Here is a 21,724-nt window from a genome sequence, read left to right as displayed (position 1 = left end):
AAAAAAAATTAAAGAGCAAGGGAAAACAAGATCAAAAAGTGAGGATTTTGTAAACATTAAGAACAAACATTAATCCCATTTTTAAAATTTCCTTTCTTTCTTTGATTGCCTATTTGTAGAAACGGACAAGAAAGGCATGATTAATAATTACAACTTCAACCAAGACGACTTCTTCTCTTCATTGTTTTTTTTTTTTTTTAATTTTAATTTGTGACTATCCAATTTGTAGCTATCCAAGAAAGATGATAACCCACTTACCATCAACATTAAGAAGAACCAAGAAGTATTTTGTTATTGAATAAAAATAAAAAATAAAAACTTCTTGACCTTACCGGTGATCATAGGTGGAGTGAGGGGGAGGGGAGCAATCCCCCCCCCCCCCCCCCCGGGATTTTTCAAATATGCCCCTTCCTCCTCTATTAAATGTTAAAATTTTAAAATATTGAGTAAGTTTTAGGTGATGGCTCCCTTTCATTTAAAAAAAAAAAAGTATAAATGCTCCTTAATTCATTGTTGTCTCATTTATTTTCCTTTAAAATACTGACTTTTTTGTCATATTTAAGTCATTAATTTTAGGAGCATTTAAAGTATAAGTTAATACAAATATATAAGTAAATTCTTTAGCAAAATATTTTTGTTGTTTTTCAAAAATAAAGTCATACGTATTTATATAAAGAGTCAAAGCTATAAGAATACAATGATACATTTGGCTTGTCCCCACTTGGAAAAAATTTCCAGCTCCGCTACTACCGACGATTCTAGCATTTTTAGTTTGGAAAAAGAAAAAAACATCAAAACAAAGTCTGTGACCTTGTTGGGCTTGCTTCGAAGCAAATTCAAAACAAAAATAATAAGGCTGTAAATAAACTAGATTGTCTATGAACAATTCAAGCTCGGTATGAGAAAATTATTGTTATTTTTGTTTATTGATATCAAGTTAATATTGTAGTTTATTGATAATATAAACAATCCATTCATAGCAAAAAATTTATAGATTTGTGAAATGGTAAAAAAGCAAATCAAGTAGCTCGTAAACAAGTTTGAATTTTTTTGATGACAAATGAACCAAACTTAGATATGTAATTTCATTTGGTGATGAGCTTGAGCTTGGCTTGTATTCAAAATAATATTTTTAAAAAAAATTGAACTTTTAATACATGGCTTGGCTCATGTCTTTTATAACCTTACCCAAAAAAATCATACCTCTTAATTAAGTATAGATTAATAGTGATATTATAACAAAAGGATGGGTTATGAATATGAAGAACATATAATTCAATAAAAAATTAGTATGTGTTATATCATTACTTAAAACTAGCATGTAACTCATGCAAGCACATGGATACATTTAAAATTAAATATGATTTTTATTATAAAATTATAAATAATTAGTAAAATTATTTTTTTTAAAATAGCATGTAACACATGCATACATATGAATACAATTAAAATTAAACACAATTTTTACGATAAAAATTTAAATAATTTGTCAAATTATTTTTAAAAAACACAACTAGTCACATATTAAAATTCTTACCTAAATTTAATACTACTTATGATTTTTTTTTTCTAATTTTTAATAAAATAGAATGTTTGGCGATCTTTGTTGTATGGTGATTTTTATTGAGTATATGTGATTGGTTTTTATTTTAATTTTATAATTCATTAATATTATATTCTTAGTATTTTGCACTCATTAACTCACTTGGCACAAAAATTAAAAAAATTTAAGTGGACATATGACACGAACTTAAGTGGATAATTATGGTGTAGTCTCAACATAAATTTAGACAAATGGCGCAAATTGGATTCTAATTTAAAATTCTAATTGATTTTTTTCCGAACTTTACTTGTCACGCCCCAAACCCAAAAGGGTCCAAAGCATGAGAAATACATCCCTTGATTTTTCCTTTTTGGACAACCAACTATAGGAGATCTTTATTTTCCTTTCATTTCCACATGATAAGGATATATAATCATAAATCACCACATTACAAGTCAGAGCTCTATAACACGTTTACGAACAATAACTAAAAATCATGTGCTTCCACATAATACATGAATATATTACAAAACTCTTGGATTACACAAAGTCACAATCTTATCAAGAATAAAGAATTTTAATATCGAGTCTAGGCCTACCATGCCTAAGGCTAACAAACCTCAAGTGACCAACCTCCAATAGAATTAATTAATGTCTCGATGAACATAGCAAGTCGAATTCGTAGCAAAGAAGAATGTCAAATGTTGAATATAATTGGGTATTTCTTTTCTCTCTCTTATATGCCCTTGTATGGTTTTCTTAAAAAAAAAAAAATATATATATATATATATATGCAAAGAAAAATAAAAGCAAAAAGAACAAAATACTTTATATATGATTGCAAGCATGTATTCTAAGAGATGTGGGAGTTATAGGATGTACCTCGAAGGTAATAGTCCCCATCAAACAGTTATGATTGTATGTGAGTTAAAGTATTTTTCTCATATCTCAAATCATCATAACATGTAGACATTTATGCAATCTTGTGATGTTTTTCACACACAACACGCAAAATGTTTTGCTACTTTTGATACATGTGCAAGTATAATGTGATTTAGCCATCACAAGGAATACATGTGTTAATGTATACTCACTAAACTGTCTTAACTTGTTTTTGAAATATAAAATTGGTTAGACTTGTTTAGTGTGTGTGTGTGTGTGTGTGTGTGTTTTGGATCTATGTGCTTGACTTTTTTCTTATTGAAAGATGTTTTTGAGAGTTTAATATATTGTTTGGAGCTTTGGTTGAGTGGCATGCTTGATTACATTCATATCTGTGTTTTTCTCTTCTTTGAAAAACTGTTTTTGAGCAATCTCGACAGTTTCTTGACTCCTCTCAATAGATTGCTATCTATCGAGCTCTTTTTCTTCTTGTCTCAATAGAAGTTAATGCAATCTCGATCCATTGAGAAACTTTCTATCTGCTTGATAGATCCTCGACAGCTTTTCGATCCATCGAGGTTGGCTTCTACTCGATAGCTGCTCGACAGTTTCTCGATCTGTTAAGATCCTCTTACATGCATTGTTTTTCACATGCTTTGCATCTTTCTTTTATATTGTCATCCATAGCATCTTGTTTCATTACATTAATTCATTTATATGAATTCCTTATGCCCCCTTGATCATCCTTGATCATTTTTATATTTATTGGGTAAAATTTTTTAGTTTCTTGTACCCTTTGTCAATGATGACAAAAAGAGGAAAAAATTGTGGAGAATATGTAGTTTTTTTTAAGATTCTACATGTTAGGAAGAGAAATACATGCCTTTGTAAGGGGGAGTGTTTACCTCCTTGTTGTTTTAGGAGCTTCTTTTAGCTTCTAGTACATCATTCTTGTGACCATATTTACATACATTGTGCTTATCTTTAATATATATATGATGATGTATGTCTTCTTCACCTATCTCTACATGTGTTGTTTCTTTTCTCTCTTTATGCACATGTCTCTTATAACTTGTATGCAATCTTTGGATTTCTATTTCACACTAAGATGTCATGATGAGTTTTGTTTAAAGAATTTTAGAAATATAAGTTGTCAAAGTCTTCTTGCCATGAACTCTCTTCTTGTAAAGTTTTTCAAGAGTTTGTGTTTTGATAGATTTTATTGTATTCAACAAGTGAATATGAGTTAAGTGATTTATGACTTCTCTTATATATTCATTTGTTTGTTGTGGTTTTGTCACGGATTGCCAAATGGGAAAATTGTTAAATACATATTTTATATAATTGGCTAATCCTTTAACAAAACGCACTTTACTTGTAATAGAGTAGATTTAGGATATGTTTAATACTTCAAAGAATAAGAGTTCAAGTCTAGTATTGAAGCCATGCAAATCTGTCCAAGAAACAAGTAAAGAAGTGATGATTCATTAAAGCTCAATAGTTGCTCAACAGATAGTTATCTATTGAGGCTCGATAGATACTATCTATCGAGGTGTCTATCGAGAATTACGAAATTCAAATTTCCAGATATGATTTTCAACCCATGCTTATGTATTTGTGTAAAGTTTTTTTTTTTTTTTTTTTTCATAACCCTAGACATATATAAGGCTTATTTTAAAGGCCGTCACATGTGAGAATACAAAGAGAACACATGAAAAGGTAACCAACGCCTTATTCTCTCTGAAAGAAGCTACTGTGTCTTTGCGCCTTAAGGTTTTGTAACCAAGTGCTTCTTGATCTTCATTCTTGATGAAGTGAAAAGCTTTGCAGCCAACAATCTTCTTCAAGTTGGTGTGTTAGTCACGTACTGAGAGCTGTGCATCATTAGTTTGTCACGTACTAGAATTTGTGCAAAAAGGGTGGCGTTCATATATTGAAGAGTTTAGAGATTCTGAAGCGGTAGAAGATTTCTACTGTAAGTTCATCTACGAGAATTGTAAAGTCTAGGGACAAAAGTTTTGTATTAAATCTAAAACTTCTCTTTATTATAGTAGATTGCTTTTCAAGAAGGTTTCCTTCTAGGTTTTTTCCCGTGAAACTAGTTTATTTCATTGGTTTTCCTAAGTCATCATATCTTATCTTATTTATTTTTCTGCTACATGATTTTGACATGATATTAATGTTTGTTTGTTTTAACAAGTTTTATTCATAATAAATTTAATTAACAACTTAGATTTAAAACTTTTTAATTCTATCAACCGGGGTCTAAATTTTCCAACAATCCCAATCGGCCGACGCTTCCTTTGGCTTGGTCCAACCTATCTCCACAGCTTGCCAAACTTTTTCATCTAATGTTTGCAAGAAAGCTCTTAGCGTACTTTCCAGTATGCATAGTTAGTGACATCAAATAAAGGTGTGTAATCAATGATTGTCCTCTATCCATGACAACAGGGGTCAATGGATCACATAATAAGATTAACCCTAATCAGAATGTGCCTACTCTGATACCACTTAATAGGCCAAGAATGTATTGACCCCTTGTGATGAATTAACCAATTAATTAACCAAGTTAATTAATTAATTCAATTAACATGCAATACGCGTGGTAGCACAAACAAATCACCAAACTAAGTTAATATGCAGCAGAAAATAAAGTTGATACGGTGATTTGTTTACGAATGAGGAAAACCTCCAAAGCAAAAACCCCACCAGGTGATTTTAAGGTCACCACTCCCGAGAATCCACTATTATCACAACAAGCAATTACAAGTAAAGGAATCCCAGTACTTTATACCAACCTACAGTTAAACCCTTATCCCAATACACAATTAGACTTGTTCTATGGTGACAATCTCTCATTTTCAATGCACGGCTCCTAGTATATGACTAACCAATCGATGCACGGAAGTACGTGACTAACCACTAACTTTAGAAGGATGTTGATTGCAAAGTTCTTCAGTTCATCAACATGATGAAGATCACGAAACTGCTTGGTTACAAAACCCTACGGCATACAAACGCAAGAACTTCTTCAAGAGAAAGATAAACTAGAGCATATGTCTCTAGTCACAATATGCTTGTAAAAAACTTTTGCATTAAGTTGCATCAACTATGACAGTTTTCAAAATAATCCTTATATATGTTTAGAGTTGTGAGAAAAGAAAACCTAAACAAATATACACGGATTGGTGTAAAATCAAATCTGAAAAAATTGATTTTCGTAAATCTCAATAGATATGTTATCTATTGAATAGCTGTCGAGTATTGGGCTAAACAAGCCTTTTAAACATCGATAGTTGCTATTTGTCGAGCTAGTCGTCGGACTTTAAAATCTAGCACTTCTTCACTTGATTCTTGGATAGATTTGTATGGCTTTAACATTTAAACTTGAACTCTTGTTTCTTGAAGTATTAAACACATCCTAAATCTACTCAATTACAAGTAAAGTGCATTTTGTTAAAGGATTAGCCAGTTGTAGATGACATATGTTCTTAAAATAATTCACATATGTCTTAACAGTTTTGTTTTGTATGTTGGGGGTGTTCTCTTTAACGTGTATTGCTCAGATGGAGCAGAGTGTGTCATGTTCGTTGGTGATCTTCTAAAGTTAATTTTTGTGGTGGGTCTCTCTCTCTCTCTCTCTCTCTCTCTCTCTCTCTCTCTCTCTCTCTCTCTCTCTCTTATGTGGGACCCTCTTATCTCTCTCTCTCTCTCTCTCTCTCTCTCTCTCTCTCTCTCTCTCTCTCTCTCTCTCTTATGTGGGACCCTCTTTGTTGTTTGCATTTAAATTTTTTGATTTTTTTTATTATTATTTTTTAATATATAAGATAGAAATTCTACTCTAACCTAATATAAGTGTATATGTGTGTGAAAATTCCTTTTGGAAACTTGAACCCCAGCCCTTACCCTCTACATCCCATAAGTACTTATATTTGTAGAGTAACCACTGCACAAAAGGTGCACAAGGTAAATTTGTGATCATTAGTACAAAGTCGTTTTACAATACTATACTATAAAGTTTGATGTTGACATATTCTATTATGTAATTTGACTTGACATTATTTTTAGGTGTATTTTGTTTTGTTACAACTTATATGATTTTAAAAGGGTTTGGTTTACTTCTAATACTTTTTTAACTCAAATCTCCTTTTGTTTTAGTCAAAAACTGCCACATCTTCTACTAACTAAATAAAATATGCAAATTAAAACTCACTATTGCTGCCATTGTATATTTAAAAAAAAAAAAAAATGGCATGTCCGGTTAAAAAAATACCAGAGGTAAACCAAACTCATTTTAAAATATTATATGTACACTCTAAATTTAAATAGTTTATTCCTTAAATTTTGAATTTTTTTTTAATAAAAACAATAGAATTTGAACTCATAGACATCCATTGATTTTAGATGTAAGTGAAGTTTGAACCCCATGTATATTACTAGCCTTATCAAATGCGCTTTGTGTGTGCGATGGGGCTTTTTTTTCTTATTCTTTTTTTTGGTCTAGTGTCATAGTTTTCCTTTTTTTATTATTATTATTATTTTTTGGATAAGTTTGTTTTGAAGGCATAGATTAGTAGGGAGTATCCTATTTATCAGGTATTATAAATAGAGTTGGAGATATATTTTTACCAGGTTGTCATTGAGTTTTTTTCCCTATTAAAGATAAGTTTTAAGGGTATTTCTAAACAACATAAAAGTCCAGTCTAAAAATAAGAATTCTCTTATAAATAGATTAGTTGGGAGTATCCTATTTATCAGGTATTATAAATAGAGTTGGAGATATATTTTTACCAGGTTGTCATTGAGTTTTTTTCCCTATTAAAGATAAGTTTTAAGGGTATTTCTAAACAACATAAAAGTCCAGTCTAAAAATGAGAATCCTCTTATAAATAGCACAGATAACCTTAAAAATATGTCCATAAATGAGCAATATTACTCATTAACTTACTCTTGCCATTTTACCACTCTTTAATTGATTACAATGTTTTAAGTTTGAAACAAATATTATATATCCTTAAATACATTAATTTCTTTCCATTTTAAAACAATTGTTTAATATTTTAAGAGTAATACCATAGAAATAAACTATTTTATAATATTTTTATAAATTGTTGATATGGCAAATTTAGTATTTTTAGAAAAAAAAAAAAAAAAAAAAAGCTAAAGCCACATCAGCAGTTTGTAAAAATGTTGTAAAATAGTTTGTGTCTGTAGTATTATTCATATTTTAATTGCTTGATGAATAGTAGACCCGATAAGGAATAGCTCAAATATAGATATTATTTTAATTTATTTTTATATCAAATTGCTCTCTTTTTAATTTTCCATTTAGGAATTTATGCTACTATAAACTAATTAATGACTTTTCAAATTTCACTTATTTTTATATCAAATTACTCTCTTTTTAATTGCTTGTTTATAAATTTTAAAAGTTTTACAGTCATAATTAATATTATTTTCTGACATCTACATACCATGATTCTACCTCTTCATCTCCCATTCATTCTTAGGATCCACTTGCTTTGCTCAATCAAACTTTCAGGTTTATTTTTATAAAAAAAAAAATCAAACTTTCATGAGAAAGCAAAGTAAAACATAGGAATTGGAGAAGGAAGAAGGAGTAGAACAAGGACCCTTTGTTCCACTTTGTACCTTTTTCCTTAACAACTCTCTATCTCTCTCCCTCCATTGATTAACTCTAACCCCAAAACGTATTACTCAATATTCAAGCTTTTAGATTTGCTTAAAAGATCCATGCTATTTTTTTTTTAATAACGGGTAGGTTGGGTTAGACCCGAAGCCCAAAAAAAACTAAATGGTTGACCCAAATCCGACCCATGTTTCAATCCAACCTGCCCAAAACCCTTTGGATTGGGTTGGGTTTGTGCTTAGCCCTAGCAATGGGTAGTAGTTAGGGGCACAACCAGGAGGTTTTGTTTGCGAGGTTGAAGTAAAACTATCATATTGATTAGTAATTCAAGAAAAAACTCAAACCATGATATACCTATATACATACATATTAAATGTCTTCGTGTATTAGTTTTAAAATAAAAAATCTTAAATCCAAAGTAAGTCATAACTCATATATAAGACGCAAGATTGTTGTTATTTTATTAATGTAATTTTTATCCACAGATTCCACACTTAAAAATACTAACAAGCTAAACACCCGATTGAGCATCTTAAAATCATTTCTTATCAAGTGTTTCTTTAATTCTTGTAAAAAATTATAAATCCATAACATTCATAGAAATTAAATATCTATATATAACAAAACTAGACTATATTTACAATTACAAAAAATAATATTCATAGAAATTAAATATAATAAAATCACTATAATAAACCATAAAATAAATAGAATCTAAATTCAACTAGATTAGACAACTATAGCAAAAATAAATAAATTGATAAATCATAAGATAAATAAATAGAAATTAAAACTGAAATAGAACTGAAAACAAAGAAGAAAAAGAAAGAAGAAGAATTTTGTAACATTAAATGGATTGTGAAAGAGAATGAGTGCTAAGAAAGGAAAAAAGATTTTTTTTTTTTTTTTTTTTAATGTAGTGCTTGTCACACACACTCTAATACACACTATTACATACATATTTTTTGAATTAAAATAATAAGTTGAAGACAATTCAAGTTTTAAAAACGTGTATTAAACTTACTATTTCAGTTTAAAAATAAATTAAGTGTAATAATGTGTATATAGCAAGAGGTGTATAACCGTTTTTATAAAGAAAGTAGAGCTATAAAGTGTCATAGAACCGTAGAGAGTGATATCACATAGCAGGGTAGACCATAAAGTGGCATAGAATTCTAGAAGTGGTTTTTTTTTTTTTTTTGGTTTTTTTTTTTAACTTTTAATTTTTTTGTTTAATTAGAATTTTTGAAGAGTTTTTTTTTTTTTTTTAATGGAAGAAGTCTAGAAGAGTTAGATATCACGATGGACGGTAGAACTATAAAGGGGCATAGAATTCTAGAAGGTAGATATCACGTGAGAGGGTTATTATTAATAAATAAAAAATAATGTTAGATCCCACCAAATAATGGCAGAAACGTTCAAAACGAGGAAAAAGTCCACATTTACTCGGCTATCTCTTTCTGAAACGAGGTGTATGTTTTTCTGGTATATATTAACGTGATTATAGCTTGTAGATAACATAACAATATTGCCACATTTACTCGGCTATCTCTCTCTCTCTCTCTCTCTCTGTTTCTAGTGTTCTAGTTTCGCCTCATCAATGGCTTCAGCAATGTCCATGAATGCATCACCTGTTCATCCACCAAAGATAACAACCGTGAAAGCACTAGTTGAATCAACTGGCTCCTCCTCCATCCCTTCGTTTTACAACTTCACCCCTTATCTCCGTGATGAACCAATAGCCGGTGATGCACCAATAGCCGGTGATGCAGAAGATGCAGTCCCCATTATCGACATCTCTCTTCTTGTTTCAGGTACTCCTGAAGAACAGTCCCAAATCATCCATCAACTCAGCAAAGCCTGCTCAGACTGGGGCTGCTTCATGGTACAGTTTATCTTATCTGTTTTGAGCTTTCTATTAAATTTTTTTCTTACGTGTCTATAGTTTTTGCATGTTACTGAGATTTGATGAGGGTCTTATTAGGTGATTAATCATGATGTGACGGAGAGTCTGACGAAGGCAATGATAGCTTCGTTTCAAGAATTTTTCGACTTGCCAGAGGAGGAGAAGAAAGAGTATCAAGGAAACCATGTCATGGATCCAATCAGGTGCGGTACAGGTTTTAATCCTTCACTGGATAAAGCAAACTATTGGAGAGATTTTCTCAAGTGCTTCGCCCATCCTGAATTTCATACACCCAACAAACCAGCTGGGTTCAGGTACATTTCTTTTCATTTCAGATTTAACCCCTAAATCATATCACATATCACCTATTATTAATAAAAAAATCAAGTTCTAACGTATTAAGAATCTGTTATGTTTCTAATGTCCCCGTTGTTTAAGTGTAAGTTTAAACATATATACATAAATTTTTTACCACACTTTTCTTGCAAGTTAGTTTTCAAATGTGAGTTCTATACATGAATTTGTAATATTTAGTATCAAANCATGCAATGTCCATGAATGCATCACCTGTTCATCCACCAAAGATAACAACCGTGAAAGCACTAGTTGAATCAACTGGCTCCTCCTCCATCCCTTCGTTTTACAACTTCACCCCTTATCTCCGTGATGAACCAATAGCCGGTGATGCACCAATAGCCGGTGATGCAGAAGATGCAGTCCCCATTATCGACATCTCTCTTCTTGTTTCAGGTACTCCTGAAGAACAGTCCCAAATCATCCATCAACTCAGCAAAGCCTGCTCAGACTGGGGCTGCTTCATGGTACAGTTTATCTTATCTGTTTTGAGCTTTCTATTAAATTTTTTTCTTACGTGTCTATAGTTTTTGCATGTTACTGAGATTTGATGAGGGTCTTATTAGGTGATTAATCATGATGTGACGGAGAGTCTGACGAAGGCAATGATAGCTTCGTTTCAAGAATTTTTCGACTTGCCAGAGGAGGAGAAGAAAGAGTATCAAGGAAACCATGTCATGGATCCAATCAGGTGCGGTACAGGTTTTAATCCTTCACTGGATAAAGCAAACTATTGGAGAGATTTTCTCAAGTGCTTCGCCCATCCTGAATTTCATACACCCAACAAACCAGCTGGGTTCAGGTACATTTCTTTTCATTTCAGATTTAACCCCTAAATCATATCACATATCACCTATTATTAATAAAAAAATCAAGTTCTAACGTATTAAGAATCTGTTATGTTTCTAATGTCCCCGTTGTTTAAGTGTAAGTTTAAACATATATACATAAATTTTTTACCACACTTTTCTTGCAAGTTAGTTTTCAAATGTGAGTTCTATCCATGAATTTGTAATATTTAGTATCAAAGCCAACCATCAGGGTTGACATAGAGGTTGGAGTGTCTCATATTACTTAAATGTAAGTTTAAACATGTGTATATAAGTTTTTGGACACTTTTCCATTGCCAGAGTTTTCAAAGGTATATTCTACTCATAAGTTTGTATACAACTTTATATGCAATTTGTTCAATCTACTTAAGCTAAGAATTTTCCTTTTTTTAATTATGATAAATTTATTTTCAATTAAAATTTCAATAATAATAATTTGGTCATAACCAATGCAATTCATAATGAATGGTTTATTTATATTTTTGTTGACACAGTGAGATTGCAAGGGAGTTCAGCAAAAGAAACCGGGAAGTAGTAATAATATTACTGAAAGCTATATCAAAGAGCTTGGGGTTAGAAGAGAGCTACGTAGAAAAGGCTGCCAATTTCGAGTTGGGTTTACAATTGCTCGCTGCTAACTATTATCCAACTTGTCCAGAGCCAGAGAAAGCAATTGGCATCCCCGCTCACTATGACCATGGTCTGTTAACCACTTTGGTAAATAATGGCGTCTCTGGCCTTCAAGTAAAGCATAACGAAAAATGGTTTAATGTCAATATCCCTGCCAATGTACTCTTTGTTCAAGTTGCTGATCACTTGGAGGTACATTCTATCATGCTTCTTGAACTCCATTTTTACTTGTCCCCATGTGTTATTCATCTTCTCATTATCTTTCTCAATTAATCTTTTATTAAGCAACTATGCCAGCTAAAGTTAACTAGTAAGATCGGTTTGATACAATTTTAGGTTTAAGGTGATAAAACATTAATTTTCATTCACATAAATATATGTATATATATATATATATATTTATATATATTTATCCTTGAATTTTTTAAAAGAGGGGGTGGGGGGGGAGTAATTTTGTTCTTCCGTTTATGAGGTTGGTTCAATTTTGTTACTTAAATTTGTGCACTCTTAAATATGTGGTTGGTTCAATTTTAGTCTCGTAAATATGGGTTGCTTCAACATTCCATTAGTCATGTAAGTAGGAAAAAAAAAAAGAAGCAAACAAACAAAAACAAAATTGTTCACTTTGTATAATTTCAAAGACTACATAAAAACTCTTTAAATTTGAAGGATTACATGATTAAACTTACACCAAATTTCATAATGGAAATTAGAAATTACCCAACACTTATTGAGAGAGAGAGAGAGGTGTGTTTTTTACTTCTAGCCAAATCTGAACTACTTTCTAGAAACAATATATATATATATATATATTTATGAGTACTAAGAACACACAAAATTAAAATTAAATGGTTTTCTTCCATTTGGGACATAAAGAAATTTTCTAAATACCCGAGGTGTGTTAATTGTGTTAAGTAGCCTAAATGGCCAAAATGAAGAACCAACCCTATAAATAAATTAAAAAAAATTAAAAATAGGTAAATGATCGTAACAGTGAAGCGAATACACGAATGAGGGTTGATCGTTTTCATTTTTCTTTATATGTGTGTGTGTAATTATATAAATTTTTATTAAAATATCATTGGCTTTATGTTTTTCACTTATCATGTTCTTGACAAATGAATATTTAACTAAATGAGCAATTTTTTGAATTAAAATCTAAATTTTCTGAATATAATGTTTCCCTGCAAGATTTTGAGCAATGGCAAGTACAAGAGTATTGCACACAGGGCACTTGTGAATAACAAAGCTACAAGGATGTCCATAGCTCTGGCACATGGACCAGCACTAGACACAATTATGAGGCCAGCACCAGAGTTAGTTGACAATGAAAGTGATCAACCTGCATATGTTGAAATGACATATAGGAAATTTTTGGAATTGCAGCAAACTGGGAGGCTGAGATCTAAATTCCAGTCGGATATTGAACAAAGCAAAGCAGTTTGAGCTAGTTGATTGGTTTACAAAGCCAATTTCTCAATTTAGTGCTTGATAATAATAATGAATAAATGTTGGACAATTTGGTTTGATTTTAAATTTGAGAGTTGAAAACTTAACTTAGACCAAATTTAAGATTTTCAGCCATGTTGTTCTCATGTTAGTTAGTTAGTTAGTTAGTTTGTTTGTTTTTCTTTTTTTAAGAGCAGATGCTCACATGTTTGTTGAATTTAATATTTAGTAATAAATTTTGTTGGCTTGTTGCTGTCTATGCTACAATTACTATGTAATAAATGTCATATTTAACACATAATCCCTTTTTTTTAACCTACATACGCAATTCTTATTAATGTATTTATCTATGAAACCTTATATTAGCATCTCTTTTTCTAACATTATAGACAGGATAGTATTAATATTATAAATTTTACTGCATTATCTTTATAGATTGATGTATCAATTTATAAACACACACACACACACACACACACACACACACACACACACACACAAAAAACAAAGATATATATATATATATATATAATCTTGTTGATATGCCACAAATCACATTCACTACGACATACGTCAGCCATGTCCAAAGTGGCATAACAAGGCTACTATAACATCATATGGAAGATTGTAATAAGAAATCTCTTTAGGAATGTCCTCATGTTATTCTGGCTATTGTAAACCAAGAGATACTTGCTTTAAAAACTTAGAAAACATAGAGTTTCAACCTATGGCAGGCTTTTGTGATTTTTGCTCTTTATCATCAAGCCAAAACACCAATCGATTTTTAGTGTAGGCAGAGAAATTGAACCCTAAATCTCTTATTCAACTATCAAAGACTTTATCAGTTAAGCTAACCAGAACCCACCACTAAGAAATCAATTAGTTTATTCTTCAATGAATGAAAATGTGATTACAAGTAGGTATTTATAGAATCATACAAATATTCTATTGACCAACGTGACCTCATCATAATGGTTCTATTATTTAACATGTGTATTAATAATTATTCCAACATGTGTTAAATGTGATTAACATGATTGGAATTGTAACTAACATGTTGATTCCCACTTTGGCAAGGAGGCCCAATAATAGAAAGAAGCCCAACAATATGGGAGGGAATAAAGAAGAAGGATTAGCAAATTGAGAAGAAAACCATTAAACCCGAATGACAGGAATAATCCTCAAAGAAAGCAAACGGGTCCAAAGAAGCTAGAAGAAAGAAGTAGTAAACCCATGAGCATTATGAGAAAAGCAAGAATGGGCCGATGGAGGCCAAATGAAGGAATTAAGTAAATAGGGTTTGGTGGAAAAGCATATAAACCCCGAAATTAAAGGATATGGTAACTTGGGCTGGGGAAATCCAAAAGACTTAGTAAAAGCCCATGGGAATGAAGGACTGGAATGGGCCGAGGTTGCCCAAGGAAATGAAAAAGGTTGAGGATGCCCAAAAGATAAAATGGGCCAAGGTAGCCTAAAATAGTATGAGTACAAACCCAATGATAGTACTGGGCTATTGGAATTGAACAGAAGGAAAGCATACAACGGGTCCAAAAGAGGCCCAGCAAGCACAAGTTAAATAATAACATGGTAGGAACAACAGGGTGGCATAGCAAGAGTGTCAATCAACCTGCAAAGAGGTTAAGGGATGGATTGAATAAGGAAAGGCCCACGACCAAGCAAGACCCAACCCAGGAAAGAAGTAAGACATAAAGAATGAAAGCTTAGAGACTCATCCACGCCACAAAAGGTCAAGAACGAGTAGCATAACATGCAGATAAGCCCTCAAGTCATGGCAAACGCATGAATAGCAAACAATGCCATGGACACACATAGAAGTAGAGCACATACAAGACTCAGGCACCATCCACTTGTACCCAGCCAATACAGGAGTGGTGGGCTATGGGTCAGAGGTAAGAGAGGGTATGGTTTGGTGGTAAGGAGAAGGGGAAAGCCTATTCTAGGGTTTCTGCTCAAACTCTTTTGGGGGAAATATCCTGCTAGGATGACATACCACTCAAAAGAGGGAAAGATAAGCTGGAATCACTAAGTGCATGCCATAGGAAATAGTAAGAGAGAATGCCCACTCTTATCCGGATTGGAATGCCACAGTGAGTAAGAAAACAAAATAAAACTTTTTTGTCTAGGAATGGGATGTGGCACGGCCAGTACATGTAAGTGGTGATGGTTGGGCAGCTAACAGATCAATGGGTGGTCTGGGAAGGACAGCTATACCAGGACAAAAGTAGTTAAGGGACAAAATAGTAAATACCCATCATGACAGACAGTATAAAAAATGGCCTTAACTATGCACAGTAGGGGGCAGAACAAGGGAGAATGGAGGAGAACAGAGAAAATGGGAAGAAAAACACAAGAGGTAAAATAATAATAATAAATAATAAATAAAAAAGGAGTGAAAGATAAGAGGGAAAATAAGGTACCAGAAAGGAAAAATAGAGAGTGAGCAAGAGTGTGATAGTAGGCATGCACCAATAGATTGTTCCTTTCTTTCCCTCTAAAAGCCTACTCTCTAGTGAGGATTAAAGAATTTGAGGAAACACCATCTAAGCCTATTCTCTGAAAGTGGGCAATTTCTGTGGCAGGACACCTTAGTGAGATTGCCCACATTGAGGGTGGTTCCCTTCTTGGACTTGACTCTATTGAGAAATCAAGCACAACAAACTAACCATCCTTCCTTTTATTTTGTTGATTAAGCATTAATATTATTTCCTTTTCTTTTTATCATTGTTGTTAACTCATTTCTGCTACATTTATATCAGTGCATTATCTCTTCCTTTACTAAGATCATGATTTAGCTTTTCTTTTTTTTTCTTTTTTTTTTTCTTTTTTTTGACAATAAACATATTCTTCTTATTATTGTCATATTACACCTGCTTACCATAAATTTTTTGTAAAAGTTTCATCTGCCATGGGCACGTGTCTAAGGTCTTAACAAAAGGGTTTTAGCTTGTGCACGAGCTAGCTTGAGGTGTATTGCAATCAAGCCAGTTTTGACTCTCCTATCCAGAATCATTGGGTCATAATGTGGCAGGAGATAGCCTAGCCTACAGTTGCAAAAAAGGCTCACCATACTAACTAACTAATTAAATTACAACAATTATTATCTAATTTCTAACACTTTTAATGTCAATTTTTCTATGTTAAAATGTGAACATTCCCACACTAATTACGAATATGATATAAAAGGGTTATTCTCCTGTCACCTCTTTTTTTTTTAGGGGGTATGATATCTACGCAAGTCTTAGCCATTAGATTACTTGTTTTAATCTTAGCTATAATTTTAATAGAATATCAGTTACCGGTCAGTCAGGTTAATGTATAAAACCAAAAAAAAAAAAAACCAATTCTTCTTCTCTCTCGCACCGCATCTAATCTGAAGCAGGTTCTTGTGGGTTCTTCTCTTACGTCATCTCTTCTTTTCAACCTTCATCGCTGATGCTCTTGGGTGAATCACTGAATCTATTTTTTTCCATCCTCTGTCTTTACAATCTAGAGTCTCTAAATTTCTTATAGCATTCATTTAGGGATTTTGATTCTTAACCCTTTTCCTCTATATTTGTTGAAGTTAGGGACAAACCCTAGTGGTCTGTTTGGATGCAATGGATTCGGTCTCTTTCATCAATTGTGAATCTCAATCGCAAAATATTGATAGGATTGTCTAGGTTTATTTGTGCTCTGTGGGTTTCGTTCGATTTGTTTTAGAATTGTCCGTGGATTTTGTTTGATTTGTTTATGATTTTTCTGTGGGTTTTGTTTGATTTGTTTCTGATTTTTTGTGGGTTTGTATCTGCTGTAAGGATAAGAACTGGGTTGGTTTAGTTTTGTTAAGAAATCGTTGATTTTTTTTTTTTTTTTTTTTTGGAGTTCAAGGTTGGACTAGTGGAAACGCAAACTGTTTGATGAAATTCTTCTATAAGTTGGGAATTCCATGAGCTACTTGTATGAGTCAGTGATAAAAATTTTTAAAGCTGTAGCTATAAAAATATTAAAAATACAGACTTTAATATCCTTTTTTTTTTTTCTTTTTCTTTTTTTTAACCAAGAAATTATCAAAATCTTAAGGTTGAAAGGGGTACTAAATTTCTATTTTATTTATTTATTTATTTTCTAATGTCTTTGCCCTTTGTGTGTTTGTTGGGTGTTTCTTAGATCTTGTTGGTTTTTGTCTCAAATTTTACAGGTTCTGGGTACACTAGGTCATAGGCTTGGACCCTTGGTTAGCTTCAAACCAACGGATTTGGTTTGCTGTAGAACACTGCATACAGGCAAGGTATACACATATACATGTACATATATTCTTTGCATTTGTGTTTGATTGTTTTGGTTAGATTGTATCAGTTGTATAATTGTATTGCTAGAAATGGTGATTAAATTACTAGCATGAGTTAGAAATAGTCCACTGTACTTTGCACCATTAGTTTTGAAGTATCAATATTATCCCTTGGTCAATCAACCGGTAGTATCAATTTTTGCTTTTGGTATTTCAAAAATGTAAAGTCTTTGGCTTATTTTGGTTTTGATTGTTGATTTTATTCATTCCTGGATAATGAAAGATTATTGTAAAATTTTCATGGGTATTTTGTTTTGTTTGGATTTGTCCATGCAGTTCTATATCTATTGGTGAGACTGGGAGTGACAATTTTATTTGAGGTTTGGTGCTTGGGCTGGTTTAGTTTGTTAAGAAATTGTTAGATTTTATGTTTTTCAGATTCAAGTTTGGTCTAACTGAAATGCAAATTTTTGTATTAAATAACCATGTAAAGCAATTAATTGTTCGATGAAATGCCTCTGTGAGCCATGTATTTTGATGCAAGAGTCTTTTTATTGAGGTTTTGAGCAATTGTACACAGATTTTGAGTTCAGGTGTCCCTATGAAACAGAGACAAGTTAGTATAGGTTAGTAAACGTTATAGGTTGTCTTCAATGGTAATCCAAGCAGTGGCCTTTGAAGTTTGAACCTAAATATTATACTATGTGTGTGATGGTCACCTGACCCCCACACCCAACCTACTGTAAATCTAAAGAAATTGATTTTAATGGATTGGTATTTATCTTTATAAGGATTTTCTATTATGTGGGTTACCAATCATGTATGTCCATGGAACTTGCTTAAATAAAAACCATCGGATTAAGCTAACTAGTATTTGGAATTGGATTTGGAATCAAGGCATTTTAAATCAATTGTTTTCATCGAGGCTTTCAATAAAATTGTATGATCTCAAATTGTAATTTGACCACCTCATGACCCTCTTTAATCTTCTTCAATGTATGCAGCCATGACCAATTTAAGAAGTGGATAATAGTGGTGCTATCAAATTTAGTCTTGTTACTGTTATCGTGAAAATAAGTTTGATTTATGGTTTCAAATGCTTTTTAGTTTGTTGATTGCTCTGTTTAGGTGTTGTAGCTTTTAGCTGCTAGTGTTTTGTTGTTTGTATAGTTTGCTTATATTTTACATGTTTGATTAAAGGAATTGTATATCTACTTTTAGTTTTAAAGAAGGACGTTCAAGGGAGATTTGAGAGCAAATTATGCAGTTTGTGACTCAATGCTTAATTGTATCCTTTGCTATAAATAAGGACTCAAATCTGCAATATATACTACATTATCAAGCTAGAGACTGATGCATCCTATGATGAAGAATAACTGAAAGCTTCGTATTGCTGGATATCTTGTGGTGCTCTATTATTGTCAAAGCCTAGTGGATTTGTTGTTTCATTACTCAATTGTGACATGTTGCTACTGTGTTAAGAAATTGTGATAGCTTGATGATGTTAATGTATAAGTTTTGCTGTAGATTGTGTTTTAGGAGTGGCCAGTTTTAGCTTGATTTGTTGAGATCATGGCACTTTGTTGAGGGGGGTAAGCTATCATAGCCTATTGTTTTGTTGTAGTGAGTTTGTTGTAAACTTTTATTTGCAAACTAATTGCATACCCCGCAATGTGCATGATAATATTTTTAAGATGGTCCTATTAAATATTTTATTAATACTATAATTTTAGTTATTAACCATTGGTTTTTCATTAGTTTTTAAGTTAATAAAAACCTTAAATATACCTTTTTTTTACTTTTATACACACACACACATACATATATATAGTGAATCTTTAGACATACTTTTAAGAAAACTCTATATATTCTACTTTTTTGGATGCGTAAAGTTATAGATTACTATTCCATAATGATAGTGGCTAATTAATTTTATATATATTTTTAGTGATCTCATTTGTAACACTTCTTACCATTATCATATATTTACTAATTGATGATTTGCATAACAAAGACGATAAATGAGAGGTCGCATTGTTCATTAGATTTTCGAAAGTAATAGTGTATGAAAACTATATATATATTATAAATAAGGTTAAATAAAATGTCAAAAAATAGATTTTTAAATTTTCTAACTTTATTTTTTATGTAATTTCTACTACTATCAAATAACATCTCCTTTATAGTTATGAGTAATATGGTTTTTATAGTTAGAGTTTAATTAGTTTTAAATTTAAATTTAGTACTATGATTGTATTTAATTGTTGATTGTTGATTTAATTTTATAAGTGAATTTAATTATTTATGTTACTACACTATAAAGTTTTTAATGTTATCCACATGAGAATCTCTATTTTATTTTTTACTTCTCCTTACAACCTTATTGTTTTCCAATCAACGATTACTAATTGATGTTTTTTTTTTTTTTTCTTTATCTACTCTTTAGTAATCGTTGATTACAACCTCTTTTTTTTTTTTTTTTTTTTTAGTAATCATCATCAAATATGCATATTTCCAAAATTACTATCGTTTTCCAAAATTTGATGATGATTCTATGACATTAAATATGCATTATTAGTTTTTATTTTTTTATTTTATTTTTTTATTTAGTGTTTTTAATTTGATTTGTTTTGTATTTCATTCTTTCTTTAATGCATTGGGTGTGAGAATGAGTGTTTCCTTAGCATTACTCTACTTAATGTGGACAATTTTATTTATTTAATTTAGGCAAAATATTATATTTTAAATTTTTTAAAATAAAAAAGATTGGAAATATAAATAATTAAATGATATACATGGGGGATGTGGTTGAATTTAAATGTTAAATAAAATGATATGAGAAAAAAAATAAAATACTCCATCCGTCCCACTTTGTTTGTCTTGTTTGAAAAGTCAAACTTTTTAAGGGAACATCATTTATTGTCTTGTCTATTTTTTTAAAATGTATAAGTTTCTAAAACTATCCTTAAACAAATTTATAAAAGAATTGAATTAGTAAATTAATAAGAGTATAATAGAAACATTAGTAAATTAATGACTTTTATTTTTAGAAACAAGACAATATTTTGGGATCTCCTAAAATGGAATAGAGGAAAAACAAAGTGGGACGGATGGAGTACATAACAATAAACACTAACTTATCCAAATAATTTTATATAATATAATAATAGTACATTTTTATATAGTATTTTTAATTATTTACAATGCAATATGATAATATTTAACAATCAAAGTCATAAAAAATAAAATAAAATAAAATAAAAAACTTAAAACACAAAACTAAATCACATCAACCAAAATAGAGTTCTAAAGAATACAAAACTTTATCAAGCTAAAATAAAGATGCAAGGAAAAAAAAATCCACCAAAAAATTGAGGGAGAAAGAGTGGAAAATAACCACTTTTTTGTGAGAGAAAATTATGTAAAGAATGGAAGAATGAATGACAAATTTATACTAAAATGATGATAATAAAAAGAAACAAAATAAAGGAAGATAAAACGAAACAGGAAGAGTGATATCAATGTAGAATGTTTGGAGAGATGAAAAGGTATAGAGAAGGAGAAAGTGTAAATATTAAAAAAATAAGTACAATTTGATAAGCACTATTTTCTTTTATTTGAATTTAAGTAAAATGTTACATTTTTTATTTTTTAAAACAAAAAGAGAGAGAAAATATAAATAATTTAATGATAAGGAGGATGTGGTTGAATTTCAATAATGAGTAAAATAGAAGAGAAGAAAAAAAAAATTTAAAAATATAACAATAAACACTAAACTATCCAAATTATACTATGTAATGGAATACTATTTTATTTTTATCTACAATATTTAATTTTTTATAATGTAATTGGATAAAATTTAATAATCAAAGAGCAAAATAATAATAATAATAATAATAACATAAACACAAAACTAAATCGTATTAACGTAAATTAGAGTTCTTAAAAATACAAAAATTTGTCAACCTAAAGCGGAGATGCAATAAAAAATAAAAATCCACCAAAACATTGAGAGAGAGAGAGAGAGAGAGAGAGAGAGAGAGAGACCTTTTTGTGAGAGAAAACTATGCAAAGAATAAAAAAAAGTGACAAATTTATAATAAAAGGGAAGGGATAAGAAGAGACAAATAAAGATAAAGGGAAAGATGAATAGTAATATTAAAGTAGAGGGTAGTGGGGAGATGAAAACGTA

General features: G+C 31.0%; 2 protein-coding genes and 1 long non-coding RNA gene across 3 annotated transcripts; all 3 read left to right on the top strand.

Moving 5' to 3' along the window:
- The first annotated feature begins 9,564 nt into the window (after nucleotides 1-9,564).
- On the top strand, nucleotides 9,565-10,344 carry LOC111991836 (2-oxoglutarate-dependent dioxygenase 19). Its single transcript, XM_024023644.2, has 2 exons — nucleotides 9,565-9,960; nucleotides 10,060-10,344. The coding sequence occupies exons 1-2, from the start codon at nucleotides 9,676-9,678 to the stop codon at nucleotides 10,327-10,329; spliced, it is 555 nt and encodes a 184-aa protein (XP_023879412.2). The 5' UTR covers nucleotides 9,565-9,675; the 3' UTR covers nucleotides 10,330-10,344.
- A 187-nt stretch (nucleotides 10,345-10,531) lies between these two features.
- On the top strand, nucleotides 10,532-13,501 carry LOC136071444 (2-oxoglutarate-dependent dioxygenase 19-like). Its single transcript, XM_065782751.1, has 4 exons — nucleotides 10,532-10,802; nucleotides 10,902-11,137; nucleotides 11,660-11,987; nucleotides 12,987-13,501. Exons 1-4 carry the CDS (start codon nucleotides 10,536-10,538, stop codon nucleotides 13,239-13,241), a joined length of 1,086 nt encoding a protein of 361 aa, XP_065638823.1. The 5' UTR covers nucleotides 10,532-10,535; the 3' UTR covers nucleotides 13,242-13,501.
- A 3,075-nt stretch (nucleotides 13,502-16,576) lies between these two features.
- On the top strand, nucleotides 16,577-19,225 carry LOC111991835 (uncharacterized). The gene is made up of 3 exons (XR_002880780.2): nucleotides 16,577-16,707; nucleotides 17,443-17,532; nucleotides 18,754-19,225. It is a non-coding gene; the product is annotated as an uncharacterized LOC111991835 (long non-coding RNA).
- Nucleotides 19,226-21,724: the final 2,499 nt, after the last annotated feature.

This window comes from Quercus suber, unplaced genomic scaffold (genome assembly GCF_002906115.3).
Source record: "Quercus suber isolate HL8 unplaced genomic scaffold, Cork oak 2.0 scaffold_313, whole genome shotgun sequence".
Classification (NCBI taxonomy): domain Eukaryota; kingdom Viridiplantae; phylum Streptophyta; class Magnoliopsida; order Fagales; family Fagaceae; genus Quercus; species Quercus suber.
The sequence above is the reverse complement of the archived record's forward strand: the minus strand, read 5'-3'. Positions and strand labels throughout refer to the sequence as shown.

Bases quoted from the DNA above. Each gene is read 5' to 3' on its own strand.
- LOC111991836 (XM_024023644.2), top strand. From the start codon at position 9,676: ATGGCTTCAGCAATGTCCATGAATGCATCACCTGTTCATCCACCAAAG. The intron at 9,961-10,059 runs GTACAGTTTATC...GGGTCTTATTAG, and splicing joins CAGACTGGGGCTGCTTCATG to GTGATTAATCATGATGTGAC.
- LOC136071444 (XM_065782751.1), top strand. From the start codon at position 10,536: ATGAATGCATCACCTGTTCATCCACCAAAGATAACAACCGTGAAAGCA. The intron at 10,803-10,901 runs GTACAGTTTATC...GGGTCTTATTAG, and splicing joins CAGACTGGGGCTGCTTCATG to GTGATTAATCATGATGTGAC. The intron at 11,988-12,986 runs GTACATTCTATC...TTTCCCTGCAAG, and splicing joins AAGTTGCTGATCACTTGGAG to ATTTTGAGCAATGGCAAGTA.